Below are 16,672 nucleotides of genomic sequence, written 5' to 3' on the forward strand. Positions count from 1 at the left end.
CTCCATCAGGATCAGATGTCTGGCACTAAGAGCCTGTTCCTTATTTTGGGGTTTTTCATATAGGTTAGCGTGGGAGTGAGATGCAGCCAGATTAGCAGGCAGGTAACATATCCCACAACACATGCCCAGAAATCCTGCTCCTCCCTCACTTTTCCTCCATTGGCAGCCAGAGAGCTGCATTAGAAAAAGCCCCACTGAGCACCTCCAACCTCCTGATGTTATCCCAGGTCTCCCATTCCCATCAGCTGAGGGCATTGGGTCAAATCCTGATTGTTTAGAGTGGATGAGGAGTTCTCTGAGCTGTTCATAAATCCTGCTGCCTCTCAGGAGCAAAAGCACCCAGGGTGTTATTGCTGTGAGAAACAAAAGCCTGACTTGGGATTATTTTTAGCAGCCTCTGACAACCCAAAGGATTGTTTTAGGGCTGAATGTTTTCCTGGCTGGCTTTATTGTCCTCAGCACATGGGGGAAATCAGTTAAGTGGAGGTTTAATATTGTTAGAGGGAATTAATACAGCAGCTTTCCCCAAAGCAGCAGGATGAAAATTCTTTTGTCATGCACGGCACAGGCCAATATAGCATTAGGGGATGGGGTTTAATTATATATCCAGCACAGGAGCCAGCTCATATTTGCAAGAGAAGAGCACAATTTCACATGAAACAGCATTTCTTCACTGAAATCTATTATCTGGAAAATTCCTTGTTATTGGGCATGTTTCCCTAATGAGATTTTTTGATCTTTTAGGACAGCATACTATTAAAAACTAATCAAGAGGATGTCAACGTTGGGCAGAAAAGCACAGAGTGTCATCTCTGTGCTACCTGCTGGCGACAGCTTGCAAGGTTTCACTTGGCCTTTTCAATACCACCTTGCCTAGCAAAGCTTGGCTTTGGGCTTTTAATTCTCTCTCCTCTCCTGTTGCTGAGTCTGCTCTCAAACTGCTTGTGCCAACAGAATGAAAAAAGGGGATTTTTTTTTATTTTTTTAAATTATTTTTTAGAGATATGGTTCAATGTTGGTGCTTTGATCTCAGCAGTTTTCCCTCGACCTTAGGCCAGGCTCTCCTCTCAGAAAACACTTAAAGAGATTTCTCCTCCTGCCTGCAGCTGATTATTCCCCACTACACACACAGGGACAGCTCCACACGGAAAAACCATCCCAAGGGGCTTTCCCTGGAAACCAAGGCTCAGCTCAGGTTTCTCCCCCACCAAACCAAAGCACTTTTGGCAGCAGGGGCCAAGCGTTACCTTTTCTAGGAGTTGTCTCAGCTGCTTTGTCCTGGCATCACGCGAGCACATCGTCTGCTGAGGTGCCACCACTGTGCATATACAACGTCCCTCGCTGTCCTGGGCAGAGCTGTACACCTGCCAGCTTTCCTCTGGGTTGGTAGGCAACACCTAATTAACACAGGGAGAGATGGGTTAATTAACCAGGGGAGGGCTCTGGGAGGTGAAGGGGGATGAGGACGTGGCAGGGAGTGGAGGCTCCTCCGAGGGCCCAGCCGGGCAAAATTCACTTGGAATGCAAAAATATGGATTGGGGACGAATCAGAGAAAGGTCTGAAAAGGAGAGGAAGAGCTGAAAACACGAAGGCAATGTAAGTGGGAAAGCAGGGACACGGGGAACAGTGAAAATTCCGAGTGCTGAGCACATCGGGGTGGGAGCCCTGCCCTGCTGCGGTGACATAGTCCTTAACACGGGGACAAGGACGGTGACAGAGCCCCCTCTAACACCGGGACAGGGACGTGCCCGAGCCACCAGGAGGGCACAGTGTCCTACTGAGGCTGAGCAGTGTCCCTGGCTCTGCAGAGCCTGTCGGGGTCTGGGGCCAGGTCTGACAGCCGGAGATGCGCTCGGATGAGGGGCACGGACACCCCGAGGTATGGACACACGGACACCCCGAATTACGGACACCCTGAGTCAGGGACAGCCCAAATTACAGACACTGCTAGGCAAGGACACCCCAAGGCATGGATACCCCGAATTATGGACACCCCAAGGCATGGATACCCCGAATTATGGACACCCCGAGGTGTCCCCGAGGTAAGGACACCCTGAGGCATGGACACCCCAAAGCAGGGACACCTCAAGGTATGGACACCCCGAGGTACAGATGCCCCGAATTATAGACATCCTGAGTCATGGACACCCCGAATTGCAGAATTCCTGAGGCATGGACACCCCAAATTATGGACACCCTGAATTACAAAATCCCCGAGGCACGAACACCCCGAATTACAGACACCCTGAATTATGGACACCAAGTCATGGACACCCCGAGCTACAGACACCCCAAGGTATGGACACCCCGAATTACAGACATCCCGAATTACAGACACCCCGAGGCATGGACGCCCCGAATTACAGACACCCCGAATTATGGACACCCCGAATTACAGAATCCCTGAGGCACGAACACCCCGAATTACGGACACCCTGAGGCATGGGCACCTGAGGTAGAGACATCCCAAGGTACGGACACCCCGAATTACGGACACCCCGAATTCCGTTTCCCCCTCTCTGCCACGTTCCCTGGGCATGAGGAGCCTCCCCAGACCATCGCTCCCCTCTGCTCCAGGCAGGGCAAGCCCGGAGCCGAGCCCTGAGCAGGATCCCAGCAGGGATGGATGCGATGCAGCGCCGAGGGCACGCCGGGGAACGGAGCCCACCCCAAACACAGCGCGTTCCCCTCTCTGCTCTTCATTTTCCTTCTATCTCACGGCATAATTCATTATTTAATCCCACCCAGCCTTGGAGCACTTTGAAGGTGTCACCGTGTCCCCAACCAGAGGGGAAATGTTCTTTCCACCGCTTCCCTACAGAACAAATCACCTTGCAAATGCCCACGTTGACAGACATGCCCAGGCGGACGCACAATTGGATTCCCTGGCTAAAACAACCGGGGGAAAAAAAAAAGAATAATAAATGGATCTCATAAACCCTGACAATGTGATAAAAAAAAAAAAAAAACTGAACAGCACAAGCACTACACGGAATACTCCGGGAAGAGCGGAGCTGCAGCAGCGTCAGAAAGCACCAGCGTGCAGCCTGCAGGAGAAAGGTGCCCGATTCTCCCTGCTCAGGGAAGACAGACAGACAGACTGGAATGATTTTCCAGCCATTCCCGAAGTGGGAAGCTCAGGCGCGGCCCCAGCTCTCCAGCAGAGCAGGGACAGGGATGTCCAGCCCGGCTGCATCCCCGTCCCTCCGAGGGCGCATCGGGCAGGCAGAGCGGCGGAGGCGCCTCCCGGGACTCGCACCCGCTCTCCCGGCGGCTTTTGCAGCGGCCACGAGGGAAACTTTGCATCCCTTCGGGTGCGGGGAGGCAGCCGAGTCACCCCCAGGCAGGAACGAGGGATGGCTGAACTAGGGGAGAGGGAGAGACGCTCCCTGCACCGTCACCCCCATCCCCGAGCGCCCCATCCGCGCTCCCGCAGCACCGCGGGGACACTCGAGGGGCAGCGATCCTGCAGGGGACACCTGGGCGAGGAGAGATGCGACAGCCGGGCGGGGAGGGACTGGGCGGCGGCGGGGAGCGGCCGCAGGGACGCTCCGGGACTCGGGGGTGCTCCGGGACTCAGGGGTGCTCCGGGATGCGGAAATGCTCTGGGATGCTCCGGGACTCGGGGACGCTCCGGGATGCTGGCATGCCCCAGGGTGGGGGGATGCTCCGGGATGCTGGGAGGCTCCGGGATGCGGGGGTGCCCCGGGCAGCCCTCCCCGTGCCCCGCAGCCCTCCCGCACTTACTCCCGTGCTGCGGTCCAAGGTGCCGCCCGTGGCCGCCGTGAGTTTGGTGGTGTTGAGCCCCACGAGGGAGGGCAGCGTCTGCGACATCCAGTTGGTGATCATGGCCATGGTGCTGAGGACGACTCCAATCTTGAGTAAAGGCACAGACATGTCTGCGGGGGGGGCGGCAGGCACCCTTCATTCTGCACCGGCGCCGGGCTCCATGCCGCTGCCTTCGGGCTGCCGCCCCGCCGCCGCCGCCGCTCGCCGCCGCCCCATCGTCCTCCTCCTCCTCCTCCTCTTCCTCCTCCTCCTGTGCCCTGCCCGGCGCTGTGCCCGCTGTGCAGCCGGAGCGGAGCGGAGCGGAGCGGAGCGGGGCTGGCTCCCTGCGCCCGCCCGGCGCGCCCCGGTCCGAGCGAGCGGAGCCGGAGGCGGAACCGGGGCGGGACCGGAGCGGGAGGGGCGGGCAGAGCCCACCCAGGCGGGGACACTGCGGTGGGAGAGCGGGGAGAGGGAGGGGACGGCGGAGAGCGGGGAGGGAGGGGAGGAAAGGGGTTGGGGAGAAGGGAGAGGGAGGAGGGGGATGGGGAAAGGGGAGGGATGGGAGGGGGAAGAGGTATGGGGATGAAAGATCTGGGGATGAAAAGATCTTGAGGAGAAAAGATTTGGGGAGAAAAGATTTGGGGAGGAAAGATCTGGGGAGGAAAGATGTGGGGAAGGACGAGAGAAGGGAAGGAGAAAAGAAAAATTATGGGGAGGAAAAGAAAAAATATAAGGAGGAAATATTTGGGACAGGGAAGTGGAGAAAAGGAGAGAAAAAAGATTTGGGGAGAGGTAAAAGAATCAGGGAGAAAAGGTTTGGGGAGAAAGGATGGAACTGGGGAGAGGGGGAGAGATTGAGCAGAGGCAAACAGGCGTGGGGAAGGAAGAAAAAGGTTTGGGGGGAGGGAAGAAGATTTGAGGAGATAAATTGTGGAAGGGGGGAGAGGAATGAGGAGAGAGGGAAAATTGGGGAGGAGGTGGAAGGGATTTTGGGGAACAGATGGAAGGGATTTTGGGGGGCAGGGGGAAGGGATTTTGGGAAGATTGAAGGGGTTTTGGGGAACACATGGAAGGATTTTTGGGGGGAGGTTGAAGGGATTTTGGGGGTGCGGCTCTCCCGCTGCGGCGCGTGGCGCCCTCTGGCGGCTGCGGGCGGCGCTGCGGGCCGGGGTCGCTCGGTGGTCGCGGGGACAGCGGGGACACGGCGGGGACACGGAGCCGTGCCAGGACCAAGGGGAGCCGGGGGCATTTCACCGCGGTAGGACCCGCAAGACGCGCGGGCTGGGGGTCCCCTGCGGGTCCCCTGCGGTCCCCAGGTCCCCCGCAGGCTGTCAGAGCATCCCCCAGACCCCCGACTGTCACCTCGCCACGTCCCGCAACGACAGCACGAAGGATAAACCAAAGCTCACTGCCAGCCCTGCTCCCACCTCATTCCCCACACAGGAATTCGCTGCCGAGGGATGCAAAGGGCACACAGCCCGTCCGGCCAGCCTGAAATGTCACCTGGGCTTGGTCACCACTCAGGTGTCCCAAAGCCACTGGTGACTTCAGAAGCCAAGAGAACCTCAGAACTGCATTCTTCCCTAAGAGAACCTCGGAACTCCCCGTGCAAAGCAGAAACGAATCCCCTGTCCCTTTGCAGGGGACAGAAGTGACACCCCTGCTTTGTGGCACAGCCCCAACCTTGGCAGGGGTGCAGGGAGCCTCAGCTGCTCCATGGGCTGGCCCTGGGAGCCACCATGTTCCCACCAGGGTCTGAACAGCCCAGCCCCAAACCTGAGCCCTCCTGAGCTGCTGCTCCACCGGTGTGAATGCTTGGGCTGGGGGTTTTGTGGCACCAAAACCTTGACCCACCTCACATCCAGCACCTGGGTGATGTGCAGAGCATGTCCCAGCAGGGAAGCAGGAAGCCCTAAAATGCAATCCCTGCTGAGCTGGCCTGTCCCGCCTTGTCAGGACTGTTGTCCCACCTCAGCAGAACCTTGTCCCAGCTCACCAGGACTGTGTCCCAGCTCACCAGGACCGTGTCCCTTGCTGGGGATGTGGCCCTTGGTGTGGGCTCATCCCAGCACAGCCAGGCTGGGCAGAGGGAGCAGGAGCAGGAGCAGGCCAGCCCATTAATCCTGCAGGCAGACCTGGCAGCTCTGTGCAATGAAGCACATTCAGCAGTTCCACCAGGTGGGGAAATCGAGGTTGAACAGGAGCGCTGCCGCCAGGTCAGATCCTGTCCCTGTCACGCACCCCTGGCACTGCAGGGCAGCACTGGCACAGCTGGTGTGTGCCAGGCTGCAGCAGCTGAACTCCCACCCCTGCCCTTCCTTCCCTCCATCTGTGTGTCACCTGCCCAGCTCCAGCCAGGTGAGGCTGCTGCAATCAGGAGGGAAGCCCTGCTGCCCCTGAACCCCACGGTGCCCTGCTCTGGGCAGCACCAGCTGCCTGCACTCCATGGAACCAGCTTCCCCCAGCCCTGGCATCCTCATCCGTTTGTGGCAAAGCTGCTGCTGGGTGTGCAGGGTGGCACCTGTGGTACCTGTGGGTACCTGTGGGTACCTGTGTTACCACCTGTGGGTACCTGTGGGTACCTGTGGGGTCAACACCCAGCAGCTGCTTCAGGCTGGGGGGGGGGGGGGCAGGAACAGCTTCCTCAGGCAAAAAAAACCCCAAGAAACAAAAGAAACCCAAACAAAAAACCCACCCCCCCAAAAAAAAAACAAAAACAAAAACAAAAACAAAACAAAACAAAACAAAACAAAAAAAAAAACAAAAAACAAAAAGAAACCCCCCCAACCCCCCCCCCCAAAAAAAAAAAAAAACCCCAAACAAACAAAAAAAAAAAAAAAACCAAAAAAAAAAACCACCAAACTTGGATTAGTTCCACCTTTCAGGAGGAACCCCAAATCCCTGCTCTCAGGTGCTTTGCTGTGCTCAGGCCTTGATTCCCTCTCTGATTTCCCGCCCCAGTGCTGACATCCCAACCACCCCAAGCTCCATTTGGGAACAGATTTTGTCAGGGAAATTTATCCCTCATATTTGTCTAATCCAGACACACACACATAGGAATTAATCCTGTGGATATTTCAGTATTTAAATTTAAGAATCTCTCCTGTGCTTTGCTCTGGATAAAAACCCCTCCTGTGCCATGCCCTGGATCCTGGCTGGGCTGAGCCCTCATTTCCCAGCAGGGCAGGCAGGTGATTTCATTGCCATCCCCTCCTGCTCTGCCGTGATTAAAGCTCCTCAAACAGGGCCAGCAAAGCCCAGAGAGGAGCTGTGCCTGTAATAATGGGGGAAAAAGAGAAATCCTGGGGGATTTTCTTTCTTTCTTTCACTCTCTTGCTTGCAGTGTTTATGAAAGAATAAAAGCAGCACTTTTGGGGGAATCTTTTTTTGTTGCTGCCTAGATTAATGGAGTTAAGGAAGGGACATCAAAATGTTCTTTCAGACCATTTAAAATTTTAAATTAAAGACCTTTGAAAATTCTTAATGCATCAATAACCTGCTGGGAGCAGGAAGGGGGAAAGGGGTCCCTGAGCACGGAAAAGGATCCTGAGCAGGATAAAAGGGGATCCTGAGAAGGGAAAAAGGGGTCCATGAGTAAGATAAAAGGGGTCCTGAGAAGGATGAAAGGGTCCCTGAGAAGGGAAAAAGGATCCTGAGCAGGATAAAAGGGGTCTCTGAGCAGGAACCCCTGAAGTGGTGGAGCTCAGCTTTCTCCTGGTCACTTTTTCTTTTCTGCATTCCGGGCAGAGAAGGAGCAGGAACACGAGATAAATCAGAGAACAGGGTCTCCTAAAGAAGGTGCTGCCCGGAAAATTCCTCTGCGGGAAGGGGAGAGCACAGAGCTCGGTGCCCAGAGGAGCCTGAGAGGGTCAGGGGGTGCGACAATCGGCGACAATCGGCGGTGGCAGCGCGGGGACACGGCGGGGACACGGCGGTCACTGTCTCCCTCTCCTGGCTGCTTCTGAGAAGAAAAAGTGCCCGAATCCCTCTCGCTCCCAAATGGGGATGGTGTGCAGGACAGAGAATTCCTACTCTAAATAAACCACACCCGATCCCTGTTAAAATCTGGGATTTTAACATTAAATAAACCAGAGAATTCCTGCTCTGAATAAACCACACCCAATGCCTGTTAAAATCTGGGATTTTAACATTAAATAAACCAGAGAATTCCTGCCCTAAATAAACCACACAGAGAAGAAAAAGTGCCCAAATTCCTCTCGCTCCCAAATTTTGCTGGAGGTGATGTGCAGGACAGAAAATTTCTGCTCTGAATAAACCACACCCAATCCCTTGTTAAAATCAGGGATTGTAACATTAAATAAACCACACCCAATCCCTGTTAGTTAAATTCAGGGATTTTAACATGAAATAGACCAGAGAATTCACGCTCAAAATAAAGCACATGGAGAAGAAAAAGTGCCCAAATCCCTCTCGCTCCCAAATGGGGTGGTGTGCAGGACTGAGGATTCCTGCTCTAAATAAACCACACCCGATCCCTGTTAAAATCTGGGATTTAACATTAAATAAACCACACCCAATCCCTGTAATTAAAATCTGGGATTTTAACCTTAAATAAACCACACCCAATCCCTGTTAGTTAAAATCTGGGATTTTAACATGAAATAAACCAGAGAATTCCTGCTCTAAATAACCACACCCACTCTAGGGTCTGTCCTCTCTGCAAGGACCCGGCTCTGGAATGTCAGGGATCCTCCCGAAAAACTTGGGTTGAGATTTTCCTCGCTCCTGAAAAAACTTGGATTGGGATTTTCCTCCCTCCTGAAAAGCTTGGATTGGGATTTTCCTCCCTCCTGAAAAGCTTGGATTGGAATTTTTCCTCCCTCCTGAAAAGCTTGGATTGGGGTTTTCCTCCCTCTCCAGCTGCTGGAGGGGCTCTGAAGGGTCCCCTTGGAGCCTTTGCTGCCTCCAGTGCCTCTTCCCACCCCTCCTGGTGCCCTGATTGATGCCAGACACTGACGCTGATGCCAGGCTGTCCCTCACGGGAAAGGCACTGAGTTCCCGCTCGGTTTTGGGGTCACAATTCCAAATATCCTGAGGTTTTTGCCTGGTTTTTGTCACTTTTTTTGCTGCCACCACTTAAACAAACGTGACTGCAGGAGATGGATCCTGATCAGAAGTTTTCACCTCATTGTGGGAAGGCAGGGAAGGAAAGGAAAGGAAAGGAAAGGAAAGGAAAGGAAAGGAAAGGAAAGGAAAGGAAAGGAAAGGAAAGGAAAGGAAAGGAAAGGAAAGGAAAGGAAAGGAAAGGAAAGGAAAGGAAAGGAAAGGAAAGGAAAGGAAAGGAAAGGAAAGGAAAAAGGAAAGGGAAAAGGAAAGGAAAAGGAAAGGGAAAAGGAAAGGAAAAGGAAAGGAAAAAGGAAAGGAAAAAGGAAAGGAAAAAGGAAAGGAAAGGAAAGGAAAGGAAAGGAAAGGAAAGGAAAGGAAAGGAAAGGAAAGGAAAGGAAAGGAAAAGGAAGAAAGGAAAGGAAAGGAAAGGAAAGGAAAGGAAAGGAAAGGACCTCAAAGAGTGGATGAAGAGGATCTCTGCCAGCTCCTGGTAAATCTGTGTGAAATCCCTCTGGAACCTCTCCTTTCCTCTGGGAGCAAGAGCTCTGCAAGGGAACATCCCCTTCACGTGCCCAGATCTGTGCTCAGCTGAAGCTGCTCCTGTCATTGAGCCCAGGATCTGCAGCAGGAGCCAAGACCTTAAACCAGCCCAGGTTCCTGATTTTGGGAGGATTTTTTTTGGGCACATTTTCCTGGGTCAGGCACACACCCTCCAGCCCCTGAGTGAGTTCCCAGGGAGGAATTGATCTCTGTGCTGCTTTCCAGCAGCACAGCTCTGCTCCTGGCCCTGGGCTCAATCCTGAGATTGTCCCTGCAGGATGGGGAGGGTGGGCTGGGAATGGGGAAAAAGGGTCCTGAGCAGGGGAAAAGGGATTCTTGAGCAGGAAAAGGGTTCTGAGCACAGGAAAAGGGTCCCTGACAGGGAAAAGGGGTCCTGAGTAGGATAAAAGGGTCCTGAGCAGGGAAAAAGGGTCCTGAACACAGGAAAAGGGATTCATGAGCAGGGAAAAAGGATCCTGAGCAGGGGAAAAGGGTTCTGAGCACAAGAAAAGGGTCCCTGACAGGGAAAAGGGGTCCCTGAGAAGCAATAAAGGGTCCTGAGCAGAGAAAACAGGTCCCTGAGCATGGGAAAAAGTCCTGACAGGGGAAAAGGGTCCTTGAGCAGAATAAAAGGGTCAGGAGTGCAGCTAAAGCCAGTCTGGAGGGTGGCAGCAGGGCTCAGCTCCAGGAGAGCAGAACAGCCAACAGCTGCAGCCCACAGAAGCGGGGACACCAGCATTGAAAATCATCGCTGAAAACCAGCATTGAAAACCAGCATTGAAAACCAGCCTTGAAAACCAGCATTTCCAGCTGATTTTCCACATTTGGGGTGTGCTGGCACCAAGGCACATCCCTGTGACTCTGCTTCTCCAATTCCCCCTTCCCCTGCCTGCCTGGGGCACCCCAAAACCCCCCAAATCCCAGACGGGCGCTCCTGGGGTGTCCCAGCCTTGTCCCCTTTGTGGACAGAGCAGAGCACAGGTGACACTTTCCCCTCAGAGCTTCCCCCAGCGCTCTGCTTAATTGCCTCTGATAGTAATTAGCTTTATATTAACGAGTGGTGCTAATACTGATTACCAGGACTGATAACTCTAGCAATAAATACAATTTCCAGGGCTGGAAATTACCTCTGGTTTTTGGTTTTTTTTTTGGTTTTTTTTTTTTTTTTGGTTTTTTTTTTTTTTTTTTTTTAATTTTTATTTTTATTTTTTTTAATTTGCTCCAGCTGAAGTTAAGCAAGACAAGGAACAAATTGGGTTTATGAGACATATGAGACAGCTGCCTCCTGTTCCAGGTTTGCAGATTAATCCTATCCCTGTCCACGTGTCTGCCTGGCACCAAAGTGGGCACTGGGAAGTTCTGCATGGGCAGGAGGGAGCTGGGCTGGGCACTGCAAAAAGCCCTGACAGGGACTTTTAGGGAAAATCAATGGGTAAATTAAGATAATTCATATTTTTAGGGTTTTTTTTCCCTCTCCCTCCCCCTGCAAACAGCTCTGACAGGGACTCGAGGTTCTTTTAGGAAAAGTCAATAGGTCAAATGAAGAATATGAAGAAATGGGAATATAATGAATGAATGAATATAATTAATAAATGAGTATATAATATAATTAATTATATAATGTATATAATGAATAAATAGGTACATGAAGAATATGAAGAAATGGGAATATAATGAATAAAGGAATATAAAGAATAAATGGGTATATAATATAATTAATTATATAATGTATATAATGAATAAATAGGTACATGAAGAATATGAAGAAATGGGAATATAATTAATATTTTTAGGGTTTTTTTTTTTCCTTTTGCAGAAGCCCTATAAATGTTTCCTGTCAGAAGGTGTTGCTCCCAGAATTACTGGGGCTGTGGATGTGGGAGCACCGTGCAGCTCCTGAGGGAACTTTGAGGAATTCCAGGAGGTTTTCAGTGCAATATCCCAGCAAAAGGACAAAAGGACAGGTCGGACGGACAGACGGACAGCAGCTGGCAGCCCAGCCCCAAGCTCTGCCCTCCTGGCAGGTCCTTCAGAGCAGAAATTGGGCCCCAGGAGAGGTGCCCTGGTGTCCCCGAGGGGAGGACAAGGACAGGCTTTGCCCAGCAGGGCCCTGCCCGGGGCTGTGTGCCCACCCAGAGTGCCCAGAGCTCCTCTGCCCCCCATGCCAGCACCCCCAAACCGAAATGGGGCATTCCAGGGTGGGGCTGACCCGTGGGGAGAGGCCAGGCCGGGCACAGAGCGGCTCAGGGAGAGGAAATGCCAGAGCCTCGGGCAGGGCACCCTCAGCCGTGCCAGGGATGGGGGCACAGCACAAACACCTGGGGGGGTTCGGGGGCAGCTCCCCCCTTGTCGCACTCAGGACACCCCAGCCCAGCCAGGTGTGGGAGACCTGAGCAGAGCAGGGGTGCAGCCCCAGCCTGGCATCACCCCTGTGCCCCCAGCACCCCCGTGCCAGCTGGGGGGACACCCCAGGGTGCTGCAGCTCACAGCCCTTGCAGAGAGAGCCAGGGATCACAGAGACAGGCTGGGCTGGCCCCTCCTGCCCCTTCAGGAGCCAGCTCAGTGCCCACTCTGTGCCCAGCTCGGTGCCCAGCTCATGCCCAGCTCAGTGCCCACTCTGTGCCCAGCTCGGTGCCCAGCTCAGTGCCCACTCTGTGCCCACTCTGTGCCCAGCTCATGCCCAGCTCAGTGCCCACTCTGTGCCCAGCACGGTGCCCAGCTCAGTGCCCACTCTGTGCCCACTCTGTGCCCAGCTCATGCCCAGCTCTGTGTCCACTCTGTGCCCAGCTCATGCCCAGGTCAGTGACCACTCTGTGCCCAGCTCATGCCTAGGTCAGTGCCCACTCTGTGCCCAGCTCGGTGCCCAGCTCAGTGCCCACTCTCTGCCCAGCTCAGTGCCCATCTCAGTGTCCAGCTCATGCCCAGCACAGTGCCCAGCATAGTGCCCGCTCTGTCCCCAGCTCAGTGCCCATTTCAGTGCCCATCTCATCCCCAGCTCAGTCCCCCATCTCTGTGCCACTCTGTGCCCAGCTCATGCTCAGCACAGTGCCCAGCTCAGTGCCAGCTCTGTTTCCATTTCATCCCCAGCTCATCCTCAGCTCATCCCCAGCTCTGTGCCCAGCTCTGGGCCCTTTCTGTGCCCATCTCTGTGCCCAGCTCTGTGCCCATCTCATCCCCATCTCTGTGCCCATCTCTGTGCCCAGCTCTGTGCCCATCTCATCCCCATCTCTGTGCCCATCTCTGTGCCCAGCTCTGTGCCCATCTCATCCCCATCTCTGTGCCCAGCTCCGTGCCCAGCCCCTCGTGCCCTGTGGCCTGTGCTGTCACTGCAGCGAGGCACAGGAGGGCACAGCAGCAGCTCCTGCACCAGCAGCAAAGCTGAAATCAGCCCCTCCATGGCCCAGGCTCTGTGCAGGGCACAGCACACCCAGCCTGGCACGGAGCTGGGCAGTGCCCGGGCTGGCAGGAGGGTTTGGGGATGGCATCTGCCCCCGTGCCAGGGGAACCTGGGCTCCGCAGCGCCAGGCCAGGCGGCGGGCACAGGGCACGTGCCCAGGTGGGCACTGCAGGGCTGAGGGCAGCCCCAGCTGGGCGCTCAGCCAAGCCAGGCTGTAGCAGGGGCTCGCAGCAGGGCAGGGCTCTCTGCCCACGACCTGCTGGGCTCCCTGTGCCCACCACGACTGAAAGTTGCTGCCAAAGTTGAGGTGCTGCAGTCACAGAGGAGGCAAGGAGAGGGGAAAAGAGCCAGGCAGGGCAGAAACCTTGGTTTTCCTTTGTTTTTCCTTTGTTTTTCCTTTGTTTTCCTTTGTTATCCCTAGTTTTTCCCTTGGTTTTTCCTTGATTTTCCCTTGGTTTTTCCTTGATTTTCCCTTGGTTTTTCCTTGATTTTCCCTCATTTTTCGCAAGTTTTTCCCTTGGTTTTTCTTCTGTTTTTCCTTTGTTTTTCCCTTGATTTTCTCTAGCTTTTCCCTGTTTTTCCCTTGTTTTTCCCTTATTTTTCCCTTGTTTTTCCCTTGGCTTTCCTATGCTTTTCCTTTGTTTTCCCTTGCTTTTCCCTAGTTTTTCCCTGTTTTCCCCCTTGTTTTTTTCCCTTGTTTTTCCTTGATTTCCCCTTGGTTTTCCTTGATTTCCCCTTGGTTTTCCCCTGTTTTTCCCTGGTTTTCCCTTGGAAAATCCCCCGGAGCATCTCGATGCTGCCAAGGCCAGCCAGGAGCCGACAGCACCCATTGCCCAGGCTGTGCTGTGACCCCATGGAAGCTGAAGGGACACTGAGGTGACATCCCTGCCACCCCCCTGTCCCCATGGGCACCCCCAGCCATGCCCTGGTGGGCAGGATCTGCTGTGCTGGTGGTCCTGGCTCTTTGTCCAGCGCGGCGCATGCGCACCCTCAGCATCCTCACACACAATGGGCTGCTCTGCTCCTTCCTCCCCACCCCTCCTCATCCCCACAGCCCCTGGGTTGCTCGGCTTCCCCCCCCTTTCCCCGCCTGCATTCCGGGCTGCTCGGCTTTTCTCGGGATTTGGGGCAGATCTGGGCTCTCCTTTTGGCTTCGCAGCCTCCCAGGGATCCTGGCAGGGTGTAAAGGCAAAAAGGCTCCAGGGGCTCAAACTTCAGCAGGAGGGCAGTGGCAGGGAGAGCTTTGTCACTGGGAGAAAGGGGAAAATCATCTCCATAAAGCATCCAGGATGAGAGCCCAGCTGCTAATTGCTCCTACACTAAGAAGCCTCCATTCCCCTCCTATTTATAGCTGCTTTTTCTTTCCTTTTTTTTTTTTTTTTTTTGTGCTTCCAGGCAGCACCACAATTAACCCCACAATCTAGAGCATCCTCTTGCAATTACTTTTTTTTCTTCCTCTCCTCAGTGACTGGTGAAAAAAAAACCAACAAAAGACAATCGCCCTGCCTGCCTCTCCCCAGGCAGCCTCAAGAAGTCAAATGGAGTTTTAATTCCACTTGCAAGAGAAGGATTTTGGGTGCCTCCTTTCCTCCACCCCACAACCCCACGCCTCACTCAGCCCAGAGGCTGGGACAGCAAAGAAAACCATGAAAATCCCAGCAGAAAAAAACCAAAAAAAACCAGCAGATGGAGTGGAGAGAGTGGGGATAAATAAACTGCCCCCATCTCCCACCCGGCTGTCACAGATGCCAACACCAAGGGACATTTAAATGTCACCTAAAAGCAGCACAGCTACCCCCACACCAGAACCCAGAGGGGTGGGGGGGTGACAAGGAGGGACAGCGCTCCCACCTGGTCCTTGAGGCTACCTGGGCCAGCAGCTCCACCCCACACAGGGGTCCTGCATCCCCCAGGTGAGGTGACACCAACACCCTCCATAGGCGCTGCCCTTCCCACAGGGGTCCCACGGCCCGAATCCCACCCAGGGCAGTGAGAACCGTGCCCAGGTGCGGGGCAGGGCACAGGTGATGCCCGGGGAAGGGGTGGCTGGGCAGGTGCAGCATCCCTGGGCAGGTGCAGCATCCATCCCCGGGCAGGTGCAGCATCCATCCCCCGGCAGGTTCCTGTGCTGCTCTCGAGGTTTAGCAGAAAATGGCGTTGGGGAGAAAGGGAGAAGAGGAGGAGGAGTGGGGGAAAGGAAGAGCTGGACCTACTTGGGTGAGTTCTGTGCCCATCAGGATGAGGAAGCAGAGGGTCAGCAGCTTGCTTGCCGGTTGCATCTCTCGCAGCCCGTTCTAGGCAGCTCGCATACAGATCACCTCCGGGCGAGCCTCCCCTGCGCCGTCCCCGAGCCTCGCTGCCTCCTCACTCCTTTATTCTTATTAATATTTTAATTTATATTAAAAAAATAAAAAAAAAAAAGACAACAGAACGCTATTAAAAAAAAAAAAAAAAGACAAACGGCAAAAATAATAATTTAAAAAACCAGCCTGATTTTGTGGGTGGCTCTCAGCACCCTCGGGAAGCGATGCCAGAAATCTGCTCAGCAGAGCCTTCACTTTGCATATTTATTGGGATCCCAGTTTCTCTCCTCTGCTCTCGGTGCTGGCTGTCTGGTAATTTATTTAATTTTTTTTTTTTTTTTTTTTTAATGGCTCCCCTGCTCCAAAGACATTTGCGAGGAGAAATTCAGCGGAGCACGCAGCGATTATCTCTGCTATTGCCAAAAGTTTGCCTGGAAAAGGGGGGTGATGGGGAGAGGAGAGGGATTTAAAAAAAAAAAAAAAAAAAAGAAAAAAAAAAGAAAAAGAAAGGAATTGGTAGGGCTGGCTACTAGCAGGGGATGGCTGTGGAACAGGATGTGACATCAAGTGAGGCGGGGGAAATTTAACTAAACACGGCAAAGGGAGAGGGGGAAAAGCAGGCGCGGGAGCACGGCTGAGGCTGCGGGGACCCCGCGGGGAGCAGGAGGTTAAAACCGTCCTTAACCCCATCCTTATTCCCATCCTGAACTGCATCCTTAACCCCATCCTTAACCCCATCCTTACTGCCATCCTGAACTGCATCCTTAATTCTCGTCCTTAATTCCCATCCTGAACAGCATCCTTATCCCCATCCTTAACCCTATCCTTAATCTCATCCTGAACCCCATCCTTAATTCCCACTCTGAACCCCATCCTGAACCCCATCTTTAATTCCCACCTTTATTTCCATCCTTATCGCCGTCCTTAACCCTCTTCTTAATTCTCACTCTGAACCTCATCCTTAATTTCCATCCTTAACCCCATCCTGAACTCCACCCTGAACCCCATCCTTACATTCTTAATCCCATCCTGAGCAGCATCCTTATCCCCATTCTATTCCCATACTGAACAGAATCCTTATCCCCATCCTTAACCCTATTGTTAATTCCCATCCTGAACTGCATCCTTCTTTCCCATCCTGAACCTCATCCTTAACCCCATACTTAATTCCCTTCCTTAATTCCCATCCTGAACCCAATCCTTAAGCCACACCCTGAACTCCATCCTTAATTCCTATCCTTAATTCCCATTCTGAAGCCCATCCTTAATCCCACCCTGAACCCCATTCTTGATCCCATCCTGAACCCCCTCCTTAATTCCCATCCTGAATTGCATCCTTAATTCCCATCCTTAACCCTATCCTTAATTCTCATCCTTATTTCCATCCTTATCCCCATCCTTAACCCTATGCTTAATCTCATCCTGAACCCCATTCTTAATTCCCATTCTAAACCCCGTCCTTATTCCCATCCTGAACCCCATCCTTGACCCCATTCTTGATCCCATCCTTAATTCCCATCCTGAACCCCATCCTTGACATCATTCTTGATCCCATCCTTAATTCCCATCCTGAACCCCATCCTCAATCCCACCCTG

At 53.4% G+C, this 16,672-nt stretch overlaps 1 protein-coding gene across 3 annotated transcripts in view; it reads right to left on the reverse strand.

The window, feature by feature from the left end:
- OLFM1 (olfactomedin 1) overlaps nucleotides 1-15,499 on the reverse strand; it is a 35,291-nt gene extending 19,792 nt beyond the window's left edge. The window contains exons 1-3 of one of the 3 annotated variants that reach the window (XM_058818201.1): nucleotides 15,263-15,499; nucleotides 14,987-15,150; nucleotides 1,248-1,397 (exon numbers count right to left, since the gene is read on the reverse strand). In XM_058818201.1, coding sequence (XP_058674184.1) covers nucleotides 1,248-1,397; nucleotides 14,987-15,052 — 216 coding nt within the window. In that variant the 5' untranslated portion in view covers nucleotides 15,053-15,150; nucleotides 15,263-15,499. Of the gene's footprint in view, nucleotides 1-1,247; nucleotides 1,398-3,748; nucleotides 4,129-14,986 lie in introns of those variants that run through there. The other 2 variants (XM_058818200.1, XM_058818199.1) reach the window with 2 other exon arrangements.
- Between the last annotated feature and the right edge of the window lie 1,173 nt (nucleotides 15,500-16,672).

This window comes from Ammospiza caudacuta, chromosome 21 (genome assembly GCF_027887145.1).
Source record: "Ammospiza caudacuta isolate bAmmCau1 chromosome 21, bAmmCau1.pri, whole genome shotgun sequence".
In the NCBI taxonomy this organism is placed as follows: Eukaryota; Metazoa; Chordata; class Aves; order Passeriformes; family Passerellidae; genus Ammospiza; species Ammospiza caudacuta.